The following is a 22,717-nucleotide window of genomic DNA, read 5'->3' as shown; positions in this document are numbered from 1 at the left end:
TTTGGGCCCTATGGAAGTCTGCACTCCTTGTGAGCTTCACAGAAGTAAGCCAGTTATGCATAGTGGAAGCATGGCTCATAAATCTGCAATAATCATTATGTATAGAGAAAAAGCTTCTTGTGCAACTTTTCCACATAGCATCGGAGCATTGCACCAATGAACTACAAGGTCAAATTCCTGTAATTCATAACTGTCACAGCTGCGGATTACAACTGTATATATAGTTTAAGAGTTCACTGTCAATTGCTTTTAATAAGGCTAATTATTAAATGTAAAAAAACTGATCCAAAGTTATCTGTCTTTGTAAAGACCTTTGTCCGTTTTAATATTAATTTCAAAAAAAGTGCTTAAGTTTTAAAATTTTCTCATATTTTAATTACAGTATTCAATGTGGTATTGTGCTTGTTTATGAAATTAAGAAAAATTGTAGCTCGTCTTAGGTTACTTGTCAAAGATAACTGGGTAACAGAAAGCAAATGAGGCAGGTTGGTGCATACTAAAATCAGTTTTAAATATTCATTCCTCATAAAATCACAAATCATCAATAACTGAGATTTTTTTTTTTATCATGTGAAGTTAATGGACAGTGTAATTTCTCAAATATTCTTCCTGGAAGTAAGAACTTTTGGCGTCCTTCTGTCTACTTTTCTTCATTAAAGATATTGTATTCTTAGTTATGCTATACATGCATACTGACGGTTGGTTTTGGCCCCAGGGTTCACAAGTGGTCCTAAATGCCTTTTTTGAAATGTGATATATGTAGCTGAGACCTAGTTAAGTCTGCTTCCTAGACTTTAATTCAGCCTCTATTCTAGTCGTTTGCTCTATATCCAGTCCACCAAAATCAGATGTGATTTGCCCTTCTTCCCTTGAGCATGGTGGTGCTTATGTCAGGGTGGCAGGGTTGGGCTGACTGTTTATGTGGATTCAGTCCAGGAATTCATCTCCTGTGGGCTGCTCACCTGTGTTGATGGCAGATATTAGGGCCAGGGCCAGGCTCTCACTGGGTGAGGAGCAATTCTGCCTAATCTTCATTTCTAGTTCTTTGCTGCCTGGGCACGTTTAGTTACCACTCTAAAGGCTCTGCAGTAGGTGCGTTTTCTTACCTGTTTCATACACATTTGTCCATAGCAACTTAATAGGTTTGAGTGAACCCATCATCACTTCATCTGAAGACATTCCTTCAGTGGATGAACAGCACTGAGCCTCTAGGAACAAGAAAACCTTCAGCTGGCATGAGCAACCCTGGCAGAGAATACCTGCGTGTGGCCAAAGCCCTTGCAACAATCCCCACTACTTAGCCACAGTTCTTTACGTGCCCAGAGGCACCTTCTCAGAGATGTCATGGAGTGGCTTGACTTAGTGTGGCACAAAAGGATGCACATTGAGAATCCTAGACGGTGAGCACAGTGCTGGTGCAGTCAGCCACAGCTAAGTCTGTGCTAATGGCTGCTCAAACTAGGGCAAAACTAATCCTGGTAATAATTACCTGTTATAGTCCTGTAGTAGAAAAATATACCTTGTGTCTCTAGAGAGGACCTGAAACCCTTCAGCTTCCGAGTGTCTCATACAGCACCCTGCTCATCTGGGAATTATGATGTCTCAGAACCTTCTCAGGGGTTACCATAATCTTTTAGGCTCAGATTTCTGCTTTTTACTTTTTAACATTGCTCCATTTACGCATTTTTAGATACTTGACCTATTGTTTAAAAAAAAAAGATCAGTATACTGTATTAACCAGTCATCAGGATTCATGTTAGCACCACCGAACTGTTTTCTGGTTGACTTTGTAGCTTGAAGTTGGAAGAGAGAGATATTAAATGGATTTTGATTCATTCTCATGGTATTACCTGATCCCTCTCCCATACTCCTGCCAATGTGCCCTCATTACTAGGGATCTAGAGGGGCAAAACATATCTTCTAAACAAGAAGGAGGAGGAAGCCCAGCTGCTCTTCAGCCTCCTCTTAATTACAAACCACTGTTGGACCACATGCAGGTCATCCCACATTGGCTTCCACTGGTTACAGAGACTGGCTTTGGTGGATCAAGTAAGTGAACCTTTACTTACTTCCTTGTATTTTAAGACTAGTGTCTTTTTCTTGGTGTTGTTTATTCTATTTTAGTGTTCCAGGGATTTTTTTTTGTTGCTAGTTTGATCTGTATAATTGCATTAATGCAATAAAATAGCAAACACTGAAACAAAAGAACAAAACCAGCATGACAAAGACACCAATCACTAAATAGTGATAACATTCGCAGACAGCTGTTTTACCAAGTGAAGGCTAACTTGTTGCTACACAGAACAAATATTTGTAGCTATCTTGTTATGCTGGTCTTGTAGAAATACATATAGATAATTTCTCATATGTATTATCTTTATCTGAAAAACATGTGTGAAAAAGCAATACACTATTTTGATTGGCACCCTTTTTGGACCTGGAAACCAAAGGAAGCATTACTACTTAGTCCTGCTTGGGCAGAACCTCTGCCCTCAGCTTAGTGCTTGAGCCTAATCTGAAGAACCTTGAAGTTACTGGGAGCCTGTGTTGACAGCAGCACCAAACACTTTTTTGGGCTCATACTTTCCAGATTCTGGTGCTGTATTGTTTCAAGATATTGCTGTACCCATAGCTCTCCACTCTGCTCAACTTCTGCATCTTGCAGGGCAGTGGAAAAAAGCATGTGTCTGCACCTCAGCTGTTCAATATTCACTCAAATTGCTGTTGGGATGGGTATCCACCAGTACAGTGGACTGTGAACAGGGGCGCCTGAGGAGGTTGAAGTCTTTTCTACAATCTCTGCTGTGGATTACTGCAAAAGGGCACATTAGCTGTTTCCACAGAATAGTCTTTCTCTGGTTTGTAATTTAGTCCAGAAAAAAAACCAACCCACCACAGATGGATTTTCCCAGGAATAGATGTTGCAGTTATTGTTCTAGAATAAGTAATTGTGTTATATCTGTTTTGATCTGGAGAATTTTTCTTTCCAGTGCATTATTTTCTTCTTTGAGCTCCACTGAGTCCTTTTAGCATTAGAAGAAGCATGTGTGTGCTTGTGTTTGTGCGTGTAAGTAACACTAGAAAAATAACATACTTTTCATAATCCAATTTATATCTTCAATCTTGGAAGCATAAACATATGAACCAGTATGACATCCCTTGTTTAATGCTTCTCCTGTCTTAGCCTGCTTTATACTGAGGTAGTTTGTCATTACAGCGTAAGCATATCATTGTTTTGCAAATCTCTGGGGAGTCCAGATGTGTTCACAATTAAAGGCCAACTCTTATTATTTGTATTATCATAAGGCAGAGGGAGGTCACTGCTCCGTTGTGCAAGGTCACATTCAAAGACATTATGAGCAGCAGACCCTGATCCCCAAGCTTCTCTCTATTGAGGGACAATGGTGTATCCTCAGACCTAAATTTAGTTAACAATAGCAGCTGTTAGAGTGAGGGTTCAAACCAGCTGGGTCAAAGGGTCCGTTTCTTGGCCTTACTTCCCCTCTTCCTTATGCTCACCTGATGTTGTGTTGAGCTGATTCAAGTTGCTGAGCTAGCAGAACATTTTATTGACAACAAGGTGAAAGTCTTTCAGCTGTCTCAGGGATCTGAACTAGCTCAGTAGAGGATCAGAAAAGCACCAGAGCTGGTGCAAGGGAGACTGACTACACTGCTAGGGCAGCAGAAACTGAGATCTGGGAACATAGTGGGGTGTGAAATTGGGAGAAATGTCAGGGCTGCCGTCTTTCACAGAGCAGTAAATCCTCTTAGCTTCGATGTGCATCCTCACTGTTGGTGTTCAGGTGTAAGCATTCAGGTGTAGGTCAGTGTGCCTGTCCGCACCCCTTGCTCTGGCATCTGCCTGTCTTCTTGGTGAAAGAAACTTCCTCAGGAAGGAAAGTTCCTCAGCAAAAGAAAAGGCTTGTTCCACATGCAAACAACTGTTTTACTGAGGGTCTGACAGCATGCATTGTCAGCACACATGGCTGGGGCAGATAGATACTTGGGCTGTTTTAAAGCATTGTAATTAATTTAAAATCAATACATCTAAATTCAAGTGACTGCTATGGCATTCAATGGAGATGTCAGGCTTGGGTCAGTGGCCTTGGCTTATCCTTGTCCCCAGTGAGGTGCCTTATGGTGCTGCCGGCTGCCCTGCTCCTGACTGAGGCTAGGACAGGCTCTGTGAGTGGCTTCACTCATGCTTGTTTGGAGGAAGGGAGCTACTTGACCCTGTGGACCAGTGCCTGTACCCAGAGGCAGTGCTCAGCTAAGGAGAGGAGGACAGGAACTTTTGAGGGAGAGGCACTGTAGCTCTAGATATTTACTAAGAGGTTAGTGAGCACTGTATCTGAACAGCACCCTAGTAGCACACTTTTACAGGCAGGTAATTGAAATAGTCAAATCTACCCCCTGCTAAATCCTGTCTCCATGGATCTCCATGGATCTCCATGGGCACTGTAGCTTCTCCAGTTGTCAGAAAATCCATGCAGTTGGGCTCTCTTCTGGATTGCTGGATGAGCAATTTCTTTTTATGAAACTACTGGGACATGAAATGTTCAGGCATTTTGGAATACCATGGAAACCATGAGGTGTTAGAGGTAAAGCCTTTTATGAATCTATGCCTATTCAGGCTTAGCATCTGACTATTCTGAAGATCTCTTCTATGCTACTGCTTCTGCTCCTTTTGTATTTTTCTCCCAATCTTGGCTTTATATCTTCTTATACATTGATCTGCGTGCTCAGAGCAGTAAGTTACTCCCTGTGCAGTATGCAATCTTCTTTCCTTCTGTTCCTCTTTAAAAACCTTTGCACATTTTTTCCCATGAAGTCCCCTTCAGACATGCTACATCAGGCCATTTTACACTAAAACTGTTGCCCTGTTGAAATCCAGTTTTCTTCAGATTTCAGACTGCACGTTTGATTCATAACGATCAGAAGATACCTAATAGATAATACACTTGAACAAATCTCTGAAGAGCTTTGCAAATACCTTGCCAACCTATCCTCTTTAAAGCAATAAAAAAAGCAATGCAAGCTTTATCTACTTAACAGCAAGGTTTTTATTGTCACTTTGTACTAGCTTTCTTTCTCCCCTGATGTCATATAGGATAATTAAAGAAACACAGTTTAGTAAGCCCCTGAAGTGTTCTTTTTCTTTTATTTATTTTTAGATTTGAATTTTTTAGCGGCATATTTATAGATTCATGTCACCCTTTAGCATTCCTTACATTTTCTATCCTGGCCTAGCTTTCACATCTCTTGTTATCGTTAATCTCCACAGCTCAAATTTGCCTAGTCTGAAATCCATCATTGTACATCGTTTAATGAGACATTTCTCCAGTCATCATTACTGCATATCAATAGAAACAAATCCCTGTCTCCTCACTGGTTTAGCTAAGTATCTCATGCATGACTGTCTTTCCAATTTGATCCAGTTTAACAGTCTGTTTCTCCCCCATTCCCAGCCTGGCTTCTCTAATCTGTAGAGATAGATATAAATCTTGAGCCAGACTCCAGGGGGTTTCTCTTGTACAGTCTTCCCCCTGTTTGTGCAAAGCCCTCCTTGACTGACTGGCTACTGTTGCCAGACAAACAGCTGCTTTTAGCAGTTGCACTAACAAATAAAAGGGAGGTAGGCAGGGGCATTGGAGGGAAGCTTTTTGCCCTTAGGGTTCTTGTGCACTTACTGAGAAATTCAAAAGCTAATGGGGGTCCATTGCTGAAGGGAAAATGAGAATAATCTGTGATCTTTGGAAAAGAGTGAAAATCCATCACCACTAGTGAGAGTTTCACATCAGCATATCTTTTCAAGGCTACCTCCACGAGACAAAGGGGTTAGAAACTAATAAGTAAAAGCTGAGATTTTCCTTTTCATTGCTCTGCCCTGTAGGCTGGATGCTGGATTGACAAGTCTCTCTCACCTCTCCCAGTTTTCCCCACTATCAAGATAGGACTCATGAATGTGGTTCAAGGAATTTTTAGTGCTATGTAACTGAACACAAACAGTCCAGATTAGACAGACATCTGAGGGGTTTGGTTGTCCCACTCCTTGCCTCCTCAGCCATCCCCTTTGCTGTTTTTGCAGTCCTGATTGCTGCTCTGTGTGGTAGTTTTGTGAAACTACATACAGATGTATTTAAATGGCGGCAAGTGGTCAAGTGTTTCGTTGATGAGATTTTAGGTGCCTGGCTCGTGCACAGGAGCAGATTAAAAAGAAATTGTTGACATGGGTACTGCCTTGACCTGCTTGGCCTACCTTTTTGGTGGAGGCTGCTGCCACTGGTGCAGATATGATGGCATGGGTCCTGGACTGCGTCAGCTGGGAGCTGCCCTGAAATGTGAGAGCTTTTGCTCTGGCGTATTACAATAACCTGAAGCTGGCATCGATTCATGCTAATGTCTTGGGCTGTAACCTCTGGTAGGCCAGGACATGCTTCCCAACTGATCTCTCTGTCTGTAGGGGTCTGTGCCCTAGGGTGAATGGCAGAACAGGCTGCCAACCCACCTTGAGCTGACAATTTCAGTCTGCTGCAAGTGCAGTGGAACCCTAAAGCTCTATGTCTTAGATCATCAGTCTACTTATAACATTCATGTATAGGTATGCACAACCACATACATGTTTACATACAGGAAAGATTTGTTGTTATGGATCAGGTATAAAGAAGATAATAATTACTTGCTTTAGTGGCAGTAATAATGTGCATGTTTCTCCTTAAGATATGATAGCACATATACATTGCTATCAGGGCTGATCATTTGTCTGTATATATTTTTATTGCTCTCAGAGGAGTTTGAAAGATGAATCCATAGTTTGTGAGATGCTGTGATATATACTGCTGTTCAGGTAGGGAATTGTAATAGAGTTTGCTTTTCTCTGTCACTCACTACACTGCTATTTTAATCCTCATTCATGGTCTTCTCCCTTGCAGATCCTTTCCCTGCACTGGTTTGGGGATAAAGGAAATCATGTTCTGTACATAGATCTATAATATAAATGTCAAGGTTTATTAATGATATCTCAGAAAATTTGTATCCCTTATTCAGTGACAGGTTGCAGTTTTGTGAAAGCGATGCACCTAAAAATAACACTTAACGCTCCATCATTTACACATTTTACAAAACCTCCTTTTAAAATTCTATTTCTAAAGACCATAAATACTCTCTTCTGAAGCATTCCTGAAATTCAGGTGACAAATCCAAAGACTCAGGTGACTGCTAGTGCTTGTTCGGCCAATGTGTTAGAAGGAACATAAGAAAGGAGACATTTCAGTGCCTTCTCTCATTCGAAGGTCCTGGTTTATGACATGTTACAGTGACACCTGGTGGAAAACAGTGCTGGAAGTCTAAGACAAATTTCTGCCTCATGTAAAGAGTTGCTCATTTGAATAACGTCTTTAATGTTTCTGTTCTGTTAACTATCTATATTGCATTACTGGTTAGAGCCCATCTGGGCAAGGCATGCATGTACTACACATATATAAGTGTGCAAATGCTCACTGACAAGAATCATCAGCATCACTAATAGCAAATATTTCCACCTATAAAAGGTTAGTTATGTGTATTTGATAGTAAGCAAGTTTCCTCTCCCTAAGAGCCAAACGCCAACATTTTATATGGTTGCCAAGTTCTTTTTCAGGCTTTCAGATGCACCTTGATTCCGTTCCTAACCAGGTTCTTAACTCAATCCCTTCTCCCATCCCACTGCTCCTCCCTATATACCCCCAAACAAGACCCAAGATGTCCTAATAATCAATTAGTTCCTAAAAAAACCCCTCCAAACCAAAACAAAAAAAAACCCTATTAAATAATTAAATGCAATTAAAAGATTTTTTTTTTTTTTTTTTTAAGATTGAACTTAGACATATTTGTTTATCTGGACTACAGCTAAGCTAGTAATGTAAATCCATGCCAGCCAGCATTCCTAGTCTTGAGTGACCACATAGATCAGCTGTTAAACTGTTGTCCCTGACTGGTTTTGGTCCACATCAACACTAGCCCAAATAATATCCAGGAACAGTTTGTAACAGTAATAAAACCTGAGAGCCATTTCTCGTATGTATTTCAGTTGTGGCTATCTTCTCTTGGAGTGTGAGTGGTTTTGTGATGCGGGTTACCCCATGCCACCTGCTTAGGTACATATTAGGTATGTGGGTACATTTAAATTACTGGTGTAGACCTACTAGCCCTAGAGACAATATGCTGGGGGTCTTAAATTTCCTAAAGATCTACCCAAAGCACAAAGTGCTCTGTCTCAAGAAGAAATTGCAGCCTACATCTGCCTGTCACCAGTTTCCTCTTCAGTTTTTCTGCTCATGTGAGCTCTGACAAAGCTTCTTCAGCCAAGATGAGCTGGATTAGCAAAGAGCTACGATTTAAGCAGTCAGACTAAACTGGCTTATTTTGGCTGCAGCTAAGGAGTTTCCTCCTGAGCAGCTTTGCTGGTGGGCTGGATTGGGGGCAGCATCCTTCTGGAGTGGAGAACAGACAAGAAAACGGGGCAGTAACTCCCCCTCATCTGTGTAGCTGAAAGCCCTTGGCCAAAAGCTAAGTTCATCTTAGACAATTCTTACTCTTATCTAGGAGTTCTCTTGAATCACGGTGAGGAGGCTGAGATAATGCACAAGGAAACCCCCAAATGCTTCCCAGCACAACTGGAATAAAACAAATGAGCCTGCTTCTTCCTCTGTCCACCTTTGACCTATGTGCTTGGCAATATCCATTGACTCTCTATAGCCTGGCTTATCCTTTTCTTGTGCCTTGGTGCTTTTAGCTCCTTTCACCTACTATGCGCGGGCACAGCAGCACATGGGGCTGTGCTGCAGTCTGAATCAGAGAGAACACTATCAGGTTAATGCCAAGCAATCCACTTCAGTTGTTGCTGGGTTAGTGTTAACCAGATTCTTAGCCTGGTTTATTGCATGACTGCAGGAATGTTTGCTTGGCAAGTGAGTGGGGCTTGGAAAGGTGTGATAGAAAAGCAGGTCCCCTTCTTAAGCAGCAACAAGAGGGTGTGTCAGTTCAAACTGATCTTCAGAATGCTATACTATTTATAAAATAGCACATTTTATTTATAATGCATAATACATGCACAAATATGACATAGAAATTGTTTATATATACATATATAAATGTAAGCTAGATCAACTTCCTACTGCAGTTCACAGAATGGCTCTGGATAGCTCTGTCAGTACAAGAGAGATGTGCCAAAGACTGGGAGCTGGATGTATCTTAAGCTTGAATTTCCACTGACCTCTTCAATGTGAGTGTCCAACTTAATGTAGGACTATTCACCTATCTTTAAATCAGATGCATGATTTATCCATCAGCTTCAATTTTATTCCATGATACGGGCACAAACTTTCTAGTACTAGTGCCTACTCACATAGAATCCCTAGCAGACTGGCTCTGGTTAGTTTGTGTCTGTGTTGTATCTGAAGGCAGGCTGGCATCTGTTTTGAGTGGTATTTTTGTGTGGAAATGGAACATTTGGAAACAGTCATTAAAATAGAGAATTAATTAACATTTTTATACTGACTGATGTGAACTGCAGTGTTTTCTAACAAGGTTATTCATAATCACAAAGAAATTTTCTTAGCCGAATCCACTTGAAAATATTTAGAAATCGCCTAATTGCAGTAGAAATGAAGCTTAAGTCACTTTTCACTCACTCTTTCCTGTTCCCATGCTGCTCGGGGCACCTGATTTGAAGTATTGCAGTCAGTTTCCTCTTTGCGTTAATGGTATTTATGTAAGGAGATATGCTGACTTTCATTGGTTTACTCTTTTGTTTCAGTGGTTTAATAAGAAACTGAATAGATGTTGTGCAATTGCAAGACCAGTGCTCCAGGAAGCTGAAAAGCAGTTAAAGGAAAGGAGTGTGTAAAGAAGGCTTTAAAAATTATTTAATAAACCGGAAAGCAACTTTAGCAGTTGCATCTCCATCATCTAGACTGAAAGGAGTTCATATGGCCAAGTCAAGGAAAGAATCAGACTGACAGATGCAGTTGTTTAAGTTATGAGGAACACTTGCCTGTGGGGTCTCCCGCTAAACAGACTTGCTGTTTTTTCCTGTGTATGGATTTCTGCAGTGAACTGTACTTTCTCAAGAAACTGTCAAAACTTATGTACGAGTAACCTGGTAAGTTTTGAAAACTGTGCTTCATCTTTTGCAACATAGATGGTTGTTAGCACCGTAGGAACTTCCTACTATGTATGTTTTTTTAATTTATTTTAAATAGTGTGTCTGAGTAAAAGCAGAGTTTGAGAACTAATGTTTTGTGGAACCTGGTAAATAAGAAATCCCATTAACCAGATTGCATGGGTTTTCATCTTGTACTTTCTTTATACACTTATGTTCCAGCAGCTCCTGAAATTACTCTAAGTGCTAAAGACCCTGGAGGGTGGAAGAGAGAAACCTTTGTTCTTTCAGTTCATGCACTTATCAGTTTGTCTAGTCTATGACTTTTCTTATGCAAACTGAGGAAACGTGTAAATTTACAAGAAATTATCTGGTATCTTTGGTTTGCATTTATAATGAACTAGTTGCAACTTCTTTTTTAAGTCCTGTATCCTTTAAATTGTGGATAGAACTTTAAGTATTAAAGTAAGTGATTGGATGCTTAATCTTATGGTTTCTTAGTGTTCCTTTGAGTAGCTGAGTGGAATTTATTATTTTTCCTTCTACTGATGCACAATAGAGATAAGCAGAACCACTCAAATCCAAACAATAATTCTTCATGAGACTTTCAGGAGTTCCCTCCTTGTTTCTATTTGCCTGAAATGTTGATGTTATTTAGAAGGCCATGTACCTTTGCTCTGTAAAAGGACATTTTGTGCCTTGGGCTAACTAACTGTGGAAACTTACTGCAGAAGACTCACCTGCTCTGTTTTATGTCATACGTTTGTCTGACAGTTCCTTTCTAACTCTTGCACTAGTGAAAGAGTTAATTGCTTTTCCTGATAAAAGCCTATCATGCAATGATAACTTTAATGGGGATCCTTTGATTTAAGCTTAAATTAATTCAGAATAAGAAATAAATTGCTCTTCCTCTCAGCTTTGAAAGACAGGAAAATCACATTCATGTTCAGTGAATGTATTGTGTAAGGGATTCAGATGAGAAAAATACAATCTTGGAGTCTGAGAGCTGTACATCTTATTTTTTGCCTCCAGTCTACTTGCTGTGTTCCCATTTGCTTTGTGACACCTTTGACTGTCACTATTGTCATCATGTGCCCAGTCTGTTGAAAATATCTGCCTGAAAATTATTTTTTTAAGGGTGCTGTTACCTCTTTGCAGGGCAAAACTGAAGACCTAATATTCAGTTTCTTGAAGGTTGTCAGATACATCCTCAAATCATTCTCACTTCACAAGCAGTAACTGGTTTTGCACAATTTGAATGTTGTGGAAAACTAAGCACCTTAGCTGAAGAGCACTTTTGACAGAGGAGGAATGAATGGTGGTCACCATATGGCTGAGTAAAACCCCTTCAAAAGGAGACCAGACAGAAGGGATTTAGCTTCAAGGAAGGTTTTTCCTGTTCCCAAGAGGTCAAAGCCACTTGGCTTTCTCATTTATTCCCAACATATTTCTGAAGGATTTGTTACTGACTCAGTGAACCAGAAACATGAGATGAGAGCCAGGTTCTTACCTGAGATTAAATTAACAACAACTGGTTCTGCCAATGTCTTTCTGGTACCATGAAATTAGTCTCAAGTGAGAAGCTACTGGTGTGTCAACAATAAATTTCTTCAAATTAGGAAACATTAATCAAAGAAAATGTGTTTTACAAGAAACCAATGCATTAATATATTTTAATAAAATAATTTGGGGGAAACATTTTGACTCCATAAAAATACATGTATTTCTCTTGTAGGAAGGAGAACTTGGAATAACTAACCTTTGCAATGTTAGTGACATCACTGGAGCAGTGAGTAATGGTTTACTTTGTTAATTACTGACATTTTATGTTACTGCTATTTGAATAAAGTGGGTACAATGATCAATCATATTGTCAAAGACTTCACGCAAATGAGCACAGTTGCCTGTCTGACATAAGTCATTAGGTTGTGTGCTGAGATTTGGCTCAAATTATTAAAGACAAAGCTATCTTTTTTGCTTAAAGAAAATGTGTAAAAAGTGTGGTTCTCTGCTGTGAGTCACGTTCATATTTGTAATCTACGAAGTTCATAATCACTCAGTTTTGAGAAAATGAGTCAAAGATAGTATTCCCTCCAAAATGTAAATCTCCAAGGTTTTTATTCAACTACCTTTGTACAGTAAAGTAGTTTATTTTGTTTCCTAGTGATTTGATGGGAGAAATCTTAAAATGGCAATTGTTGAAAAATTAGAGTATTGTAGCACTTCAAATGGTTTTGTCTATTGGGGAGCCTCTTTAACTTGACATGAGTTTTCTGTGGCAGCATTTTTGCAAAAACTTCAGCTGATGTTCTTGTAGTGCATATTTCACATGCAATTCAAGCTGCTGGTTATACATACCACTTGAAGAGCAGTGAAGAATTCAGTCATCAATATTTTCCACAGAGATTAGTGGGAAGCAGACTCTCAACGGCTGGTATCTAGCAAGGCTGTGTCATTTATGATGCTGGGACCATAAAAGTCCGTGCTGTCATGATAATACATGGCAATGTTGACTTGCTTATTTAGGTTACTGTGTATCTTTGCTCAGTGTTATCAAGTATTACTACTTGTTTCATGAGGCTTCCAGCTTCCCTTTAAAATAAATAATAAATGTACATGACCATTAAGAAATGGATGGAACAGAATGAATAAGAAAGATCCAACAACAAATCTAAACCACATAACATTTATAACATCTTTGAAAACTCATAATTTAAAAGCTGATGCCTCCCCTGTTGGAGAGTGGGGGGCTTGTGTTGAACAGCTTTGCACTGTGCTTGGATGTGCTGCATACTGCTTATTTGTTACTTCTCTACAGAGGACAAGTGACAAAATACAGCTGGGAGAGAGGGAGCACTGGCCACACACATCATAGCTGACTGGGTGACTCATTCCCAGAGCAAGAGTGAACACGGATTGTCTTAGCCAGGGCTCCTTCTGTCTCTGTGCATCAGCCCTTTCCCACGGCCTGTGTAAAGCTGAGCACCCTCCTCAGCTGATATTCACATTCTGCAGTCCTTTTAGTGTTCTCAGTATATGCAAGAGTGTCCAAGTCTTTACGAAAGCTGAACAGGTAATCAAGCATCTACGGTTTTGCACAAACCAGTCTCAAAGAATGATTTATTTTGTCTTCAGCTCTATATTTGATTTTACATTGAGAGGGCACTATGCAATGTAAGTCCCTTACTGTACTATCAGAGTACCTATAAACTTTGGTATATTTACTGGTTTTGTTACAGAGTTTAAGTGCTATTTTATTTAAGCCTATTTTATTGCTAAGGAACCATAGCACGAAGGAGCTAAATGACTTGGTCATACAGGTTATTTTACTGCAGCTGGAAATGGATCTATTGCCCTCACTTTTAGAGCTGGAGCATCTTGTCTCTTTAAAAATGTGCTTTCCAAGTCCTTTTTAATGCCACCATCTGTCTTTGCAGTGCACACAGGGATGTCAGTTTTGGAACGCTACAGTGCAAATCAACTGCCCACTGAAATGTGTGAGTATTGCCTCAGCCTTGCCTCTACAGCACGTTTCTCCAGCCCATCAAGTATGGCAGATGTGGAAAACTTAACCAGAACAGTGTTTCTATGAAAAGATGTAATGTCTGTAATTTCTCTCAGTATGTTTATAAATTCTCTTTTATGAAGTTAATAATTCTTGCTATGGGAGTTATCTGTACTGTCAAAAGTTTTCATTGTATTTGCTAAAATGTGGGGACATTTGACCCTTCATTAAGCTCAACCACTCACCCAGATTTTCAGGCAGCGAGAAAGTAGAGCTTTTCAGGATTTTACTCTATTGAGGCCTACCTCAGAATTGTATGCAGGTGTAAATAAAGCACATGGTCTTTACTAGATTCATTTCTTGCTTTTACTAAACCAGAATTAACATTGGTCTGGGACAGCTGCCATTGTAGTTTTTAAACTGCCTTTTTTTTTTTTTTCTGGACCTCTTGAACACCTGAAGCTCATTAATCCTTGGCACCATTTTAATGTTGACTTTCTGTTTTTTCAAGTGTGGATTTCACTTCTTTCATTTTTCCCAGTGATAAGGTTTTGTAGTGTACTTTCACTGTAAGACACTTCTCATTAACCATTATTTTGTGTTTGAAATACTCTGTGATTGTATTTATAGTAATCCCACATTTTATTCATTTGTTTCTTGGCAGAACAAGACATACACCAGAGCATGTGAGGTAAGCTAAATGCTATCAGAGCAAATGAAAAAAAATAATCATTATTTCAGTGGTTAGTATGTCCACACAGTGCTAAGAAATACAGTGTAGATACATGAATCTTATCAATCCAGGTCTAATTGTTTTGTGCTCCCTAAAGCTAAAGAATGAGTTAAGTACCTGAATCCTGTCTTTCCAGCATGGTGGCTAAGGGCATGTTTGCATTAAAAACTGGTGTGTAGCAAAGAATATTGCTTTAAAGAAAGCAGACTAACCAGACTAATCAGACCAGTATGGAATGCAGTGCAGATGTATTTAAACTGTGTTCTAGGCTCTCACAGGAGTCTTGCTCTATCCAGTTTTTCATTAATGCTATGAAAGACAGAGAAACCAGCTTGACACCAGCTTGATGAGAACTGGAAACAAAGAGTGGGAGCTAGAAGACAAAACACACTCCTGACTGGGTCAACAGTCCAAATGAAGTAAAATGCTATTCAGTAAGGGGTAATGTGTTGTCCTTTAGAAAGACATCTCAAATGGGGAGTGCCTGGTCTGTGCTGCAGATGCACTGGTGTTTACAGTGATAAGTATGACACAATAAAATACTGCTAAAGACAATGCCTTTCTGAGGACCATTTAGCATGAACATAGAATGTAGGATGGGAATGAAATGTTTGCAGGATTGTGTTGGGGGCTCTTGAGACCCATTGGCAAGCCAGAAATTCCATTAAATGGGTTGGGTTTTTTAAAGTTTTTCTAATCTGTGAAACTGTGACCATGACAAAGATTTACAAATATGCTTAATGGTGAGTTTGGAGTGTAGTAACAGCCCAAGAAGTAACCAAATTTTTTTGTAGAAACAGAATTGGGGTGTGTGTGTGGGTTGTTGTTGTTGTGTTGGGTTGGTTTTTTTGCTTGTCTGGCCACACAATATGCACTAACTCTGCAAAGGCTTTTGTGGGATTATCTTTCCACTGAATCAGTGGGCTGACTTGACTCCCCACATGGTCAGGCGAGCACCAGGTCACTGCATGCAGAGGATCAGGTCATTGCTGTGTGCAGGGGAAAGGAGTGGGAGTAAGAGTGGGATTTCTTATTTTCAGGCAGAGCAGATGGCAAATTTCCCTCAAAATTTGTAAGGCTGGGAGCTTCAGTAATCCTCTTACCTCAAGCAAAAATTAGATCTATGGTTTGGACAAAAATCAGAAGAATGAAAAACACGACAAAAAACAAACGGCCAGAAATGTCTGTTAAATGAAGCAGAAGGCACAATGAATCAGCTTGTAATCTGGGGACACTATCCCCTGTGAACTAAACAAATCCTGGTTGTAAACAAAAGCTTCAGTAGGTAACTGATGTCTGCTAATATCCTGATCTTTGTCTGCTATCAGTAATGATAACTAACTTGGAAATATTTTATTTCTCGGAATAAAAAACATTGGAAAAAAACTTATTAAATGCTTGCACTTGGCACTGAATACTTCATGTGAGATAATGTATATAGGAATATACTGATGATCAAGATTTTAAATCTATTTCAGCTGCAACCGTGTTGTCTGAAATAAGTGGTGTGCCTTATCAGTTCCCATAGGTGTATCCTAGAATCACAGGAAAAGCAATAAAAAGAATTTGCTCACTTAACATAATGAATTGTTTCTGAATGATCTAAAGGTTAATTATCACTTGAAAGGTGGCTGCTGCATGAAGGAAAATTCAAGATTTTATAGGCCAAATGAATTTGTGGAATAAAATAAGCCCAAATAAAATAAGCCCAAATAAAATGCCTGTTTAGAAAAGCTCAGACCATCACCTCTGAAAAGTTTTAGCTTCCCAGGAGACTGCTTGCATTTAGTTTTAAAGCCACTGAGATCCAGCTGGAAAATGTTACTACCTCTCCTCAAGTTCTCAACCTACAAAGCAGGGTAACACTAAACTGAACTGAACACTAAACACCTAAACTGAAAACTGTGAGGATTTTTCTGTTCTTAGGATGTGAGCATGGAAAACTCACTGCCCTGGCATATTTGTTATGTTTGCAGCTTGTAGGCATGACTGTAACAGAAGGAGTAACTACTAACAAGGAAATGTGAATTAGGCATGGCTGTTCTTACAGATTACTCGTTTCAACTATTTTGAAAATTCACTGGAAATACATTTGTAAGACTGTGCCTTATTCATAGGAAATACAAGAAGGGGGAAAAGGTGAAATCCAACATGTGGAACACATCATTCACTGTTACTTCCAAACTCCATGGCTGTCAGTGAAGTCTGTTTCCAACTTTAATGTAGCCCCATCTTTGTTCATTCCATAAAGGGACAGTGCGTAAGGAGAAAAACCCTAATTCAGAGCCCAGTGAATTGTTGGAAAGGTTCTCGGGAAGCTCTTCAGAGTGAGTTTGTGGTATTGCTATTGTTTTAGAATGAATATAATGATTTCCACAGGGGTTTTATGCATTCAAGCTGTCCACAGGATTTATATGTGTTTAAAATGTGTTTGCATAATTCTAGGAGGAAGTTTGCCTTTACACAACACTAACCAGTGAGTTCTGTACCCTACACAGACAGTTTCCTGTAAGTTTGGCTGTAGCTGTGCAGAGGATGCATATGGAGTTGAAACATTGAGTAAGTCTGAAAAGAGTTCTGTCTCCAATTCACAGTTTGACATATTCAGTTTTAAGATTATAGTCTTGTTCTATTATCTGCATTTCTTTGAAAAATAAAATAGGAATGTCTTGAGTGTTTTTATTCATCAGGAAATTACCACTCTTTTATTTTAACAAATACAATGAAGTTAATTCTTATTTTATAGTAGAACTTTTTTCCCCTCCATATCATGAGGGCTATGAGACTTCTAGAATCCAGTCTCAGCTGTTCAAGATGATACTCTGTTGAGCACACATCTTTGACCTGTCTGCTATCTTGAAATCATTGCCAAAATCTCCTGTAACTGATATGGAAACAGGCCAATACAGTGCTATTGTAATTGGCCCCTCGAAAATTGCTTCAGATGTCTCCCATACCTTCTCTAGGTTTCTATTTAGCAAAATTTTACTAAGAACCTGTAACTAAAAGTGCATTTCATAAGCACAGGGTTGCAGTCACATTTGCTCACATTGAACTTGTCCCAGTCTAGGCTTACTTTTCAAGCTGACTTTAAAATGTCACATGATTTATTCAGCAACATTTTCAATATATTTTTTGTCTGTTCTTATTGGCTTCACAGCTTTTAGGTGTGTGGGGTAAGAGGCTTTTACCCTTACAAAGATTGCCATGAAAGATTTTTTTCTTACTGTGATACTGTATTTTCCCATCAGATTACTTGAATGAGCCTGGAGCACCATTTGCATCTACCATTGGAAGCCACAATGTCACATTAGGGTGGAAACCAGCTAACATTTCTGAGGTGAAATATATTATCCAGTGGAAGTTCAGTCAGCTCCCTGGAGACTGGAGGTACACAGAGGTAGAGGACACTTCCTTTTACTTTACAAGGAAATAGATTCTTCTTTGCTCTTCATTTTATTTTAGAAAATATTGGATAATGCTGGGCACACAACAGAGATTTGCAAAATCATGAGTAGCATGGAGAAGCTGCAAAGTGGACAATTATTCCATTTCCTCCATCATAAGAACTAGGGACCTTGGCGAAAACTAGCAGGTAGCAGGTTCAAAACTAGCAAATGAAGGTATTTCCTCTCAGAATATGTAGTTACAATTTTCAGATGCTTCTTGGCCCCTGTGGATGTTAAATTATTAAATTATTAAATTGAAACTCCTAAATATTAAAGTTGCTCAAATTATTAAATAAAGTCTGAAAAGTGACTGGTCAAGTTCATGGAAAAAAAAAAAAAGTTCTACTAAATGCAAACATTACCATTACTTCATGTTGAGCTGTGCTTACGAAATACCAAGACTGAAAATATTTGTGAGAGACATCACTGTAGGCTTTCGTTTTTTATATATACCTTTCCCCAGAGAAATTTTTTCAGTTCTTGTCAAAGACACAATAGTTGGCCAGGTAGACGTTTGTTCTGACTCAGTATGGTTATTCTCATGTTCCTTTGCGTCAACTATATACTTGTTATCTTGCCATCGTTTCTATTGGACCAAATTACAGAGCATGGCAAGCTAGTGCCCAAATCAAAGGTAAAGATAATTTGCTAAGCAGGAAGTTCTGAATTAATCATTGCTGAAATAATGGGGAACAATGACTTCAGATCGTAAATACTTTAGGGTAGCTAGGAGCCTTTGGATCTTAAACCAGTAGTGTATATATCAACAACTTCAAATACATTACCAACAATATGCTATTATTTTGGTGGGTTTTTTTACCTTATTCTTAAAATTTATTATTATATGGCATCCATCAGCTCATTGTTTAGATTTGGTGGTGTGATCTGAAGAAAAGAGAAGAAGAAAAAGTTCTGAAAGGACAAAAAATCAAAGTTATGCTGAAAATAAATCCCATAATTTCCTCTTATTTAAATTTAGGATGCTGCACTTTTGTATTTTAAAGTATGTATGTTGTTGCATGAGACCTCTTTTGCCCTGATAACACTGTATATGGTAGCTGCAGAAGGAGAAAAAGAATAAGAATGATCGTGTGTGTGCATTAACCTAGGTAGTATCTGAAGCTTCATACACAGTTAAAGATCTTCAAGCCTTCACAGAATATGTGTTTCGAGTAGTTTGGATCATTACATCCCAGCTGCAGCTCCATTCTCCATCTAGTCCCAGTTACCGGACACATGCTTTTGGAGGTAATGAATTGTATCATTAATTATTAATTATTAGTCTTTTGGGACCGTATCAGCAACATTTGGTTTCCTTGTTTCATTCACACAAAACACTGATGTTTAATCTCCAGAATGATGTGTGTGGTATCTGTTGGGTACCTGCAAAAAGCCTAAAATACTGCAGCCTCTTTTTGTTTGAACTAGATTATTTAGGGCTGCTTATTGTTTATATTTTATAAATGTACACAGAAAAGTACAAGATTAGAATAGTGAAGGCACACTGAATATTTTTGTGTATAATTATGCATATTAACTTTTTGACTGAAATATGCACACATTTTCCTGTGTTTAACCAAAAAAGTTAAACGTTGCTGAACTTTTATGCTGTCCCTAATTGTATTTATTAGTATAAATGAATTGACAGGTATGAAACCTAAAAATGTACCTAAAAAAGAAAAAAAATGAATGTTTTAAGTGCCATCCCAGAGTCAGTTATTTTTGTCTCTTGCAGCTCCTACAACAGCTCCTATCATTAAAAACATTCAGAGTTCAAGTCCAAACACAGTTGAAGTTAGCTGGTCTCCACCACTTTTTCCAAATGGATTGATTGTTGGATATAATTTGCTCCTGACCAGTGAGAAACACAAACTGTTGAGAGCCTCAAGAGGGCATAGCTTCCAGTTCTACTCCACCTTCCCAAACAACACTTACAGGTACAAAAAGAAAACATAACCAGCATGGTCAATTGCGCTGTAGCGCTTCTTGCCCAGGTAGTACATGGTAAGCCTAAACACCACTTCTCCAGTTATGCTGCTTACTTATGTTCTTGCCGAAAGCAAAAGTACCTTCTTTGAGATAACAGAGTTATTCAAGATAAGTTGGCTGCATATGTGGAAGTTGGGTTGGGAGCAATCTGATATAGGACCAACAGGCTGCATTTTCTTAACTGCTGTTTTCCAGGGTTTTTGTTAAGCTTTTATGGTATGTTTCCAGTGTATTCAGGGAATGTTAGAGCAGTCCTCTCTAGTCCTTCATTTTTATTAAACATGAAGGCCTGCATTCTGCTTGCATTGATAAATACAGATCTTTCTTTGAAATTAACTGAGTTGGTCTCCTAAGTCTGAAACCCCATTTTGAATTTTAATTTAGAAGATTCTGTTGTTGCCCCACCTTTGAGGAATTCAGATTCTGGTTGGTTTTATTTTCATTTGAAATTTCCCAAAACATTATATTTAAATGGGCATTTTCTGAATGTTAAGCAGTCCTGTAGCAGCTGTCCTACCTGGTAAAATGTTTCTTGTGCAATCTTTGAGATCAAACCTGCAAACCAAAACCTGTCTCTTTGGTTTATGGTAGGTTCAGTATTGTGGCAGTCAATGAGGTTGGTGCTGGACCCCCTGCTGAAGCCAACATCACAACTCCAGAATCCAGAGGTACAAAAGCAGCAGAGTCCTTATCACTGTCTGTTCCTGGGGACAAAGTCACTTTTGCTGGGCTGCTGTGTAACTAGTAAAAGAGAATAATATTTAGACTGTAAACACCGTATGAAAAGGAGTTGCACACTGAAGAGTCAATAGCATATCAGAGAGAGTCCTGCTCTTTAGCTGTAGATATTATTAGGCTACACAGTATGGTAATAATGAGATGCTGATAAGCCCAAACAGGTTTGGCCTGAGTTGTATTACAGATGAAAAACACCTCAGTGGTCTGAAGCAGCGACTGAGAGGACTTGCTTCCCTTTTCTACATGAGATTTTAGCAGCTGACAAGCAAATATATTTATACTAATAATACGAAATGCTTACGATGAAACTCTTTTCTCAAAACATTTTCAGTTATCTCATGCCAAATATGGGAAACCATATCAATTGTTGTTGCTTTTTCATGGCTGTATTTATTTTACTGTATTAACTAATTAATAATAATTAACTAATTGATAATACACTAAAGGTATCACTAAAATAATTGCAGAAATTTCATTAATTGCTAGAGAAAGGTGCATACTGAGGTACAGCACATGTGAGAATGAAATCAATGTTACTAAAATGTCTCTTTAGAAAACAAAACAAAAGACACTCCCCTTCCTGAAGAAATGCAGTTGTCAAACACCTGGAAACTCTTCAACCCTAGCAAACACTTTAAGTCTGTTTCTGAATCACCGGTGTTCTGCTATTGGTTAGAGAAACTGAACTTATAGTTTCTCTAGTGCTTTTGAAAATATGACATCTTTCCTTTGGTAGTAGCTCAGACACACTGAGATGTCCTTACCTGGAGACTTTCAGAGGTTTGCTGTAGGGTTGGCTGACCCTGACCCACAAAAATCTGTGTCATTTGTGAAATGTCCAGACTGGTGCAGCAAACTGTTCATCAAGCCAATTACCATTCAATTAACTTAAGGTAGAAGACAGCCAACCAACCCTACCCACCAGAAAAACATCCTGAGGGTGGGAAACTATCCTACCTCTCCTTACTAGTCACCACAGTTGATTCACCCTGAAATTGCACTGGCACATGCTTTCTTTCTGCTAATGCGAAGAGGAACAACCCTTCCTCATGTACCATGGTTCAGAAAGCTGCGTCAGGTAAAGCTGTGTAGACCTGAGCCCTGAGAAGAGCCAGGGAAAGAATCTGATCTCTGGGCCAGACTGCAAAAAAATGTCATTGGAAAAGACGTAAGGGAGTGGTGTTGGCTTTTTGTGATCTGCTATGGTGACATCATTGCTGAAATGACTTGCAGTCTGTGCATCATGTGAAAAATACATGCAGCCCAATCTATGTGGATTATCCAGGAATAAATTGGAACAGCATTCAATGACAGTCTCGTGATACCCATACGAGGAAATTGTAACTGATAACAGACAGCTGTTTAAACTGGGGGGGGGGAACCCTACATGTTCCTGGAAAAAAGATTACTGGTCAGCATAATGAAATACATGCAATAAACATATTCTTCCCCAGCTCTGTGGGATAATATTCTAATTTGACTAGGCTTTTCAAAGAAGCCCAAGGGGGATTAAGTATCCCAGTTCTGCTGGTTCTGAGTGTCACCTGGAGTCTTAGGGCCTTCGGTTCCCCAGCAGTCCACAGGGCTTCATTTGTTCCAGCTTACTTTGCCTCACTAGGGAGGGACTCACTACTGTTACAAGAAAGGATGGTGTGAAATTCCTGTGTTGCATTCTCAGCCTGGGTGAGGAGCCAGAAGGCACGGTAATGGTGAATAACTGCCCACTTTCAATACTTGAAGAGTTTAAATTTTAGCGTGTCATTGCTAGTGTAAGAATAGATTTATATATGTACACATATGTGTGCATGTGTGTATGCATGTCTATAAATGATGTATCTGAGTTAGGAACATTCTTCTTTCTGCTGCAGTCATCAATCTTAATTCTGAATTTCTCTCTCTGCTAGCTAAGGAAAAATCAACATGGCTTTTCTTATCCAGAAACCAGTCTTTAAGGAAGAGATATACAGAACATTTTCTTGAAGCCACCCAGTGTCTGCAAAATGGTATAAACCACAACATTACAGGTAAAATCAGACTGGGCTCTCTCCTTTTCTCTCAAGTTTGGCTTAGACCTCATACTAACCAAGAACAGAATGCACCTCAACTTGCCTGAGACACTATCTAGCCTCCATTTATAGTCAGTAGGGAGAAGTAGGAACTTT

General features: G+C 39.1%; 1 protein-coding gene across 2 annotated transcripts in view; it reads left to right on the top strand.

Annotated features, from left to right (window-relative positions):
• The first annotated feature begins 9,842 nt into the window (after positions 1-9,842).
• Positions 9,843-22,717, top strand: part of ROS1 (ROS proto-oncogene 1, receptor tyrosine kinase) — a 70,405-nt gene continuing 57,530 nt past the window's right edge. For both annotated transcript variants that reach the window (XM_061366189.1, XM_061366190.1), the window contains exons 1-10: positions 9,843-10,141; positions 11,877-11,930; positions 13,579-13,638; positions 14,311-14,337; positions 16,878-16,938; positions 17,631-17,779; positions 18,938-19,076; positions 19,564-19,765; positions 20,409-20,485; positions 22,460-22,579. In XM_061366189.1, coding sequence (XP_061222173.1) covers positions 10,019-10,141; positions 11,877-11,930; positions 13,579-13,638; positions 14,311-14,337; positions 16,878-16,938; positions 17,631-17,779; positions 18,938-19,076; positions 19,564-19,765; positions 20,409-20,485; positions 22,460-22,579 — 1,012 coding nt within the window. In that variant the 5' untranslated portion in view covers positions 9,843-10,018. The remainder of the gene's footprint in view (positions 10,142-11,876; positions 11,931-13,578; positions 13,639-14,310; positions 14,338-16,877; positions 16,939-17,630; positions 17,780-18,937; positions 19,077-19,563; positions 19,766-20,408; positions 20,486-22,459; positions 22,580-22,717) is intronic.

The sequence above is a fragment of the Neopsephotus bourkii genome, unplaced genomic scaffold, assembly GCF_033783945.1.
Source record: "Neopsephotus bourkii isolate Nb327-2 ecotype Australia unplaced genomic scaffold, CSIRO-AGI_Nbou_v1 NB_1314, whole genome shotgun sequence".
In the NCBI taxonomy this organism is placed as follows: domain Eukaryota; kingdom Metazoa; phylum Chordata; class Aves; order Psittaciformes; family Psittacidae; genus Neopsephotus; species Neopsephotus bourkii.
This window is presented reverse-complemented; position numbering and strand designations above follow the sequence as displayed.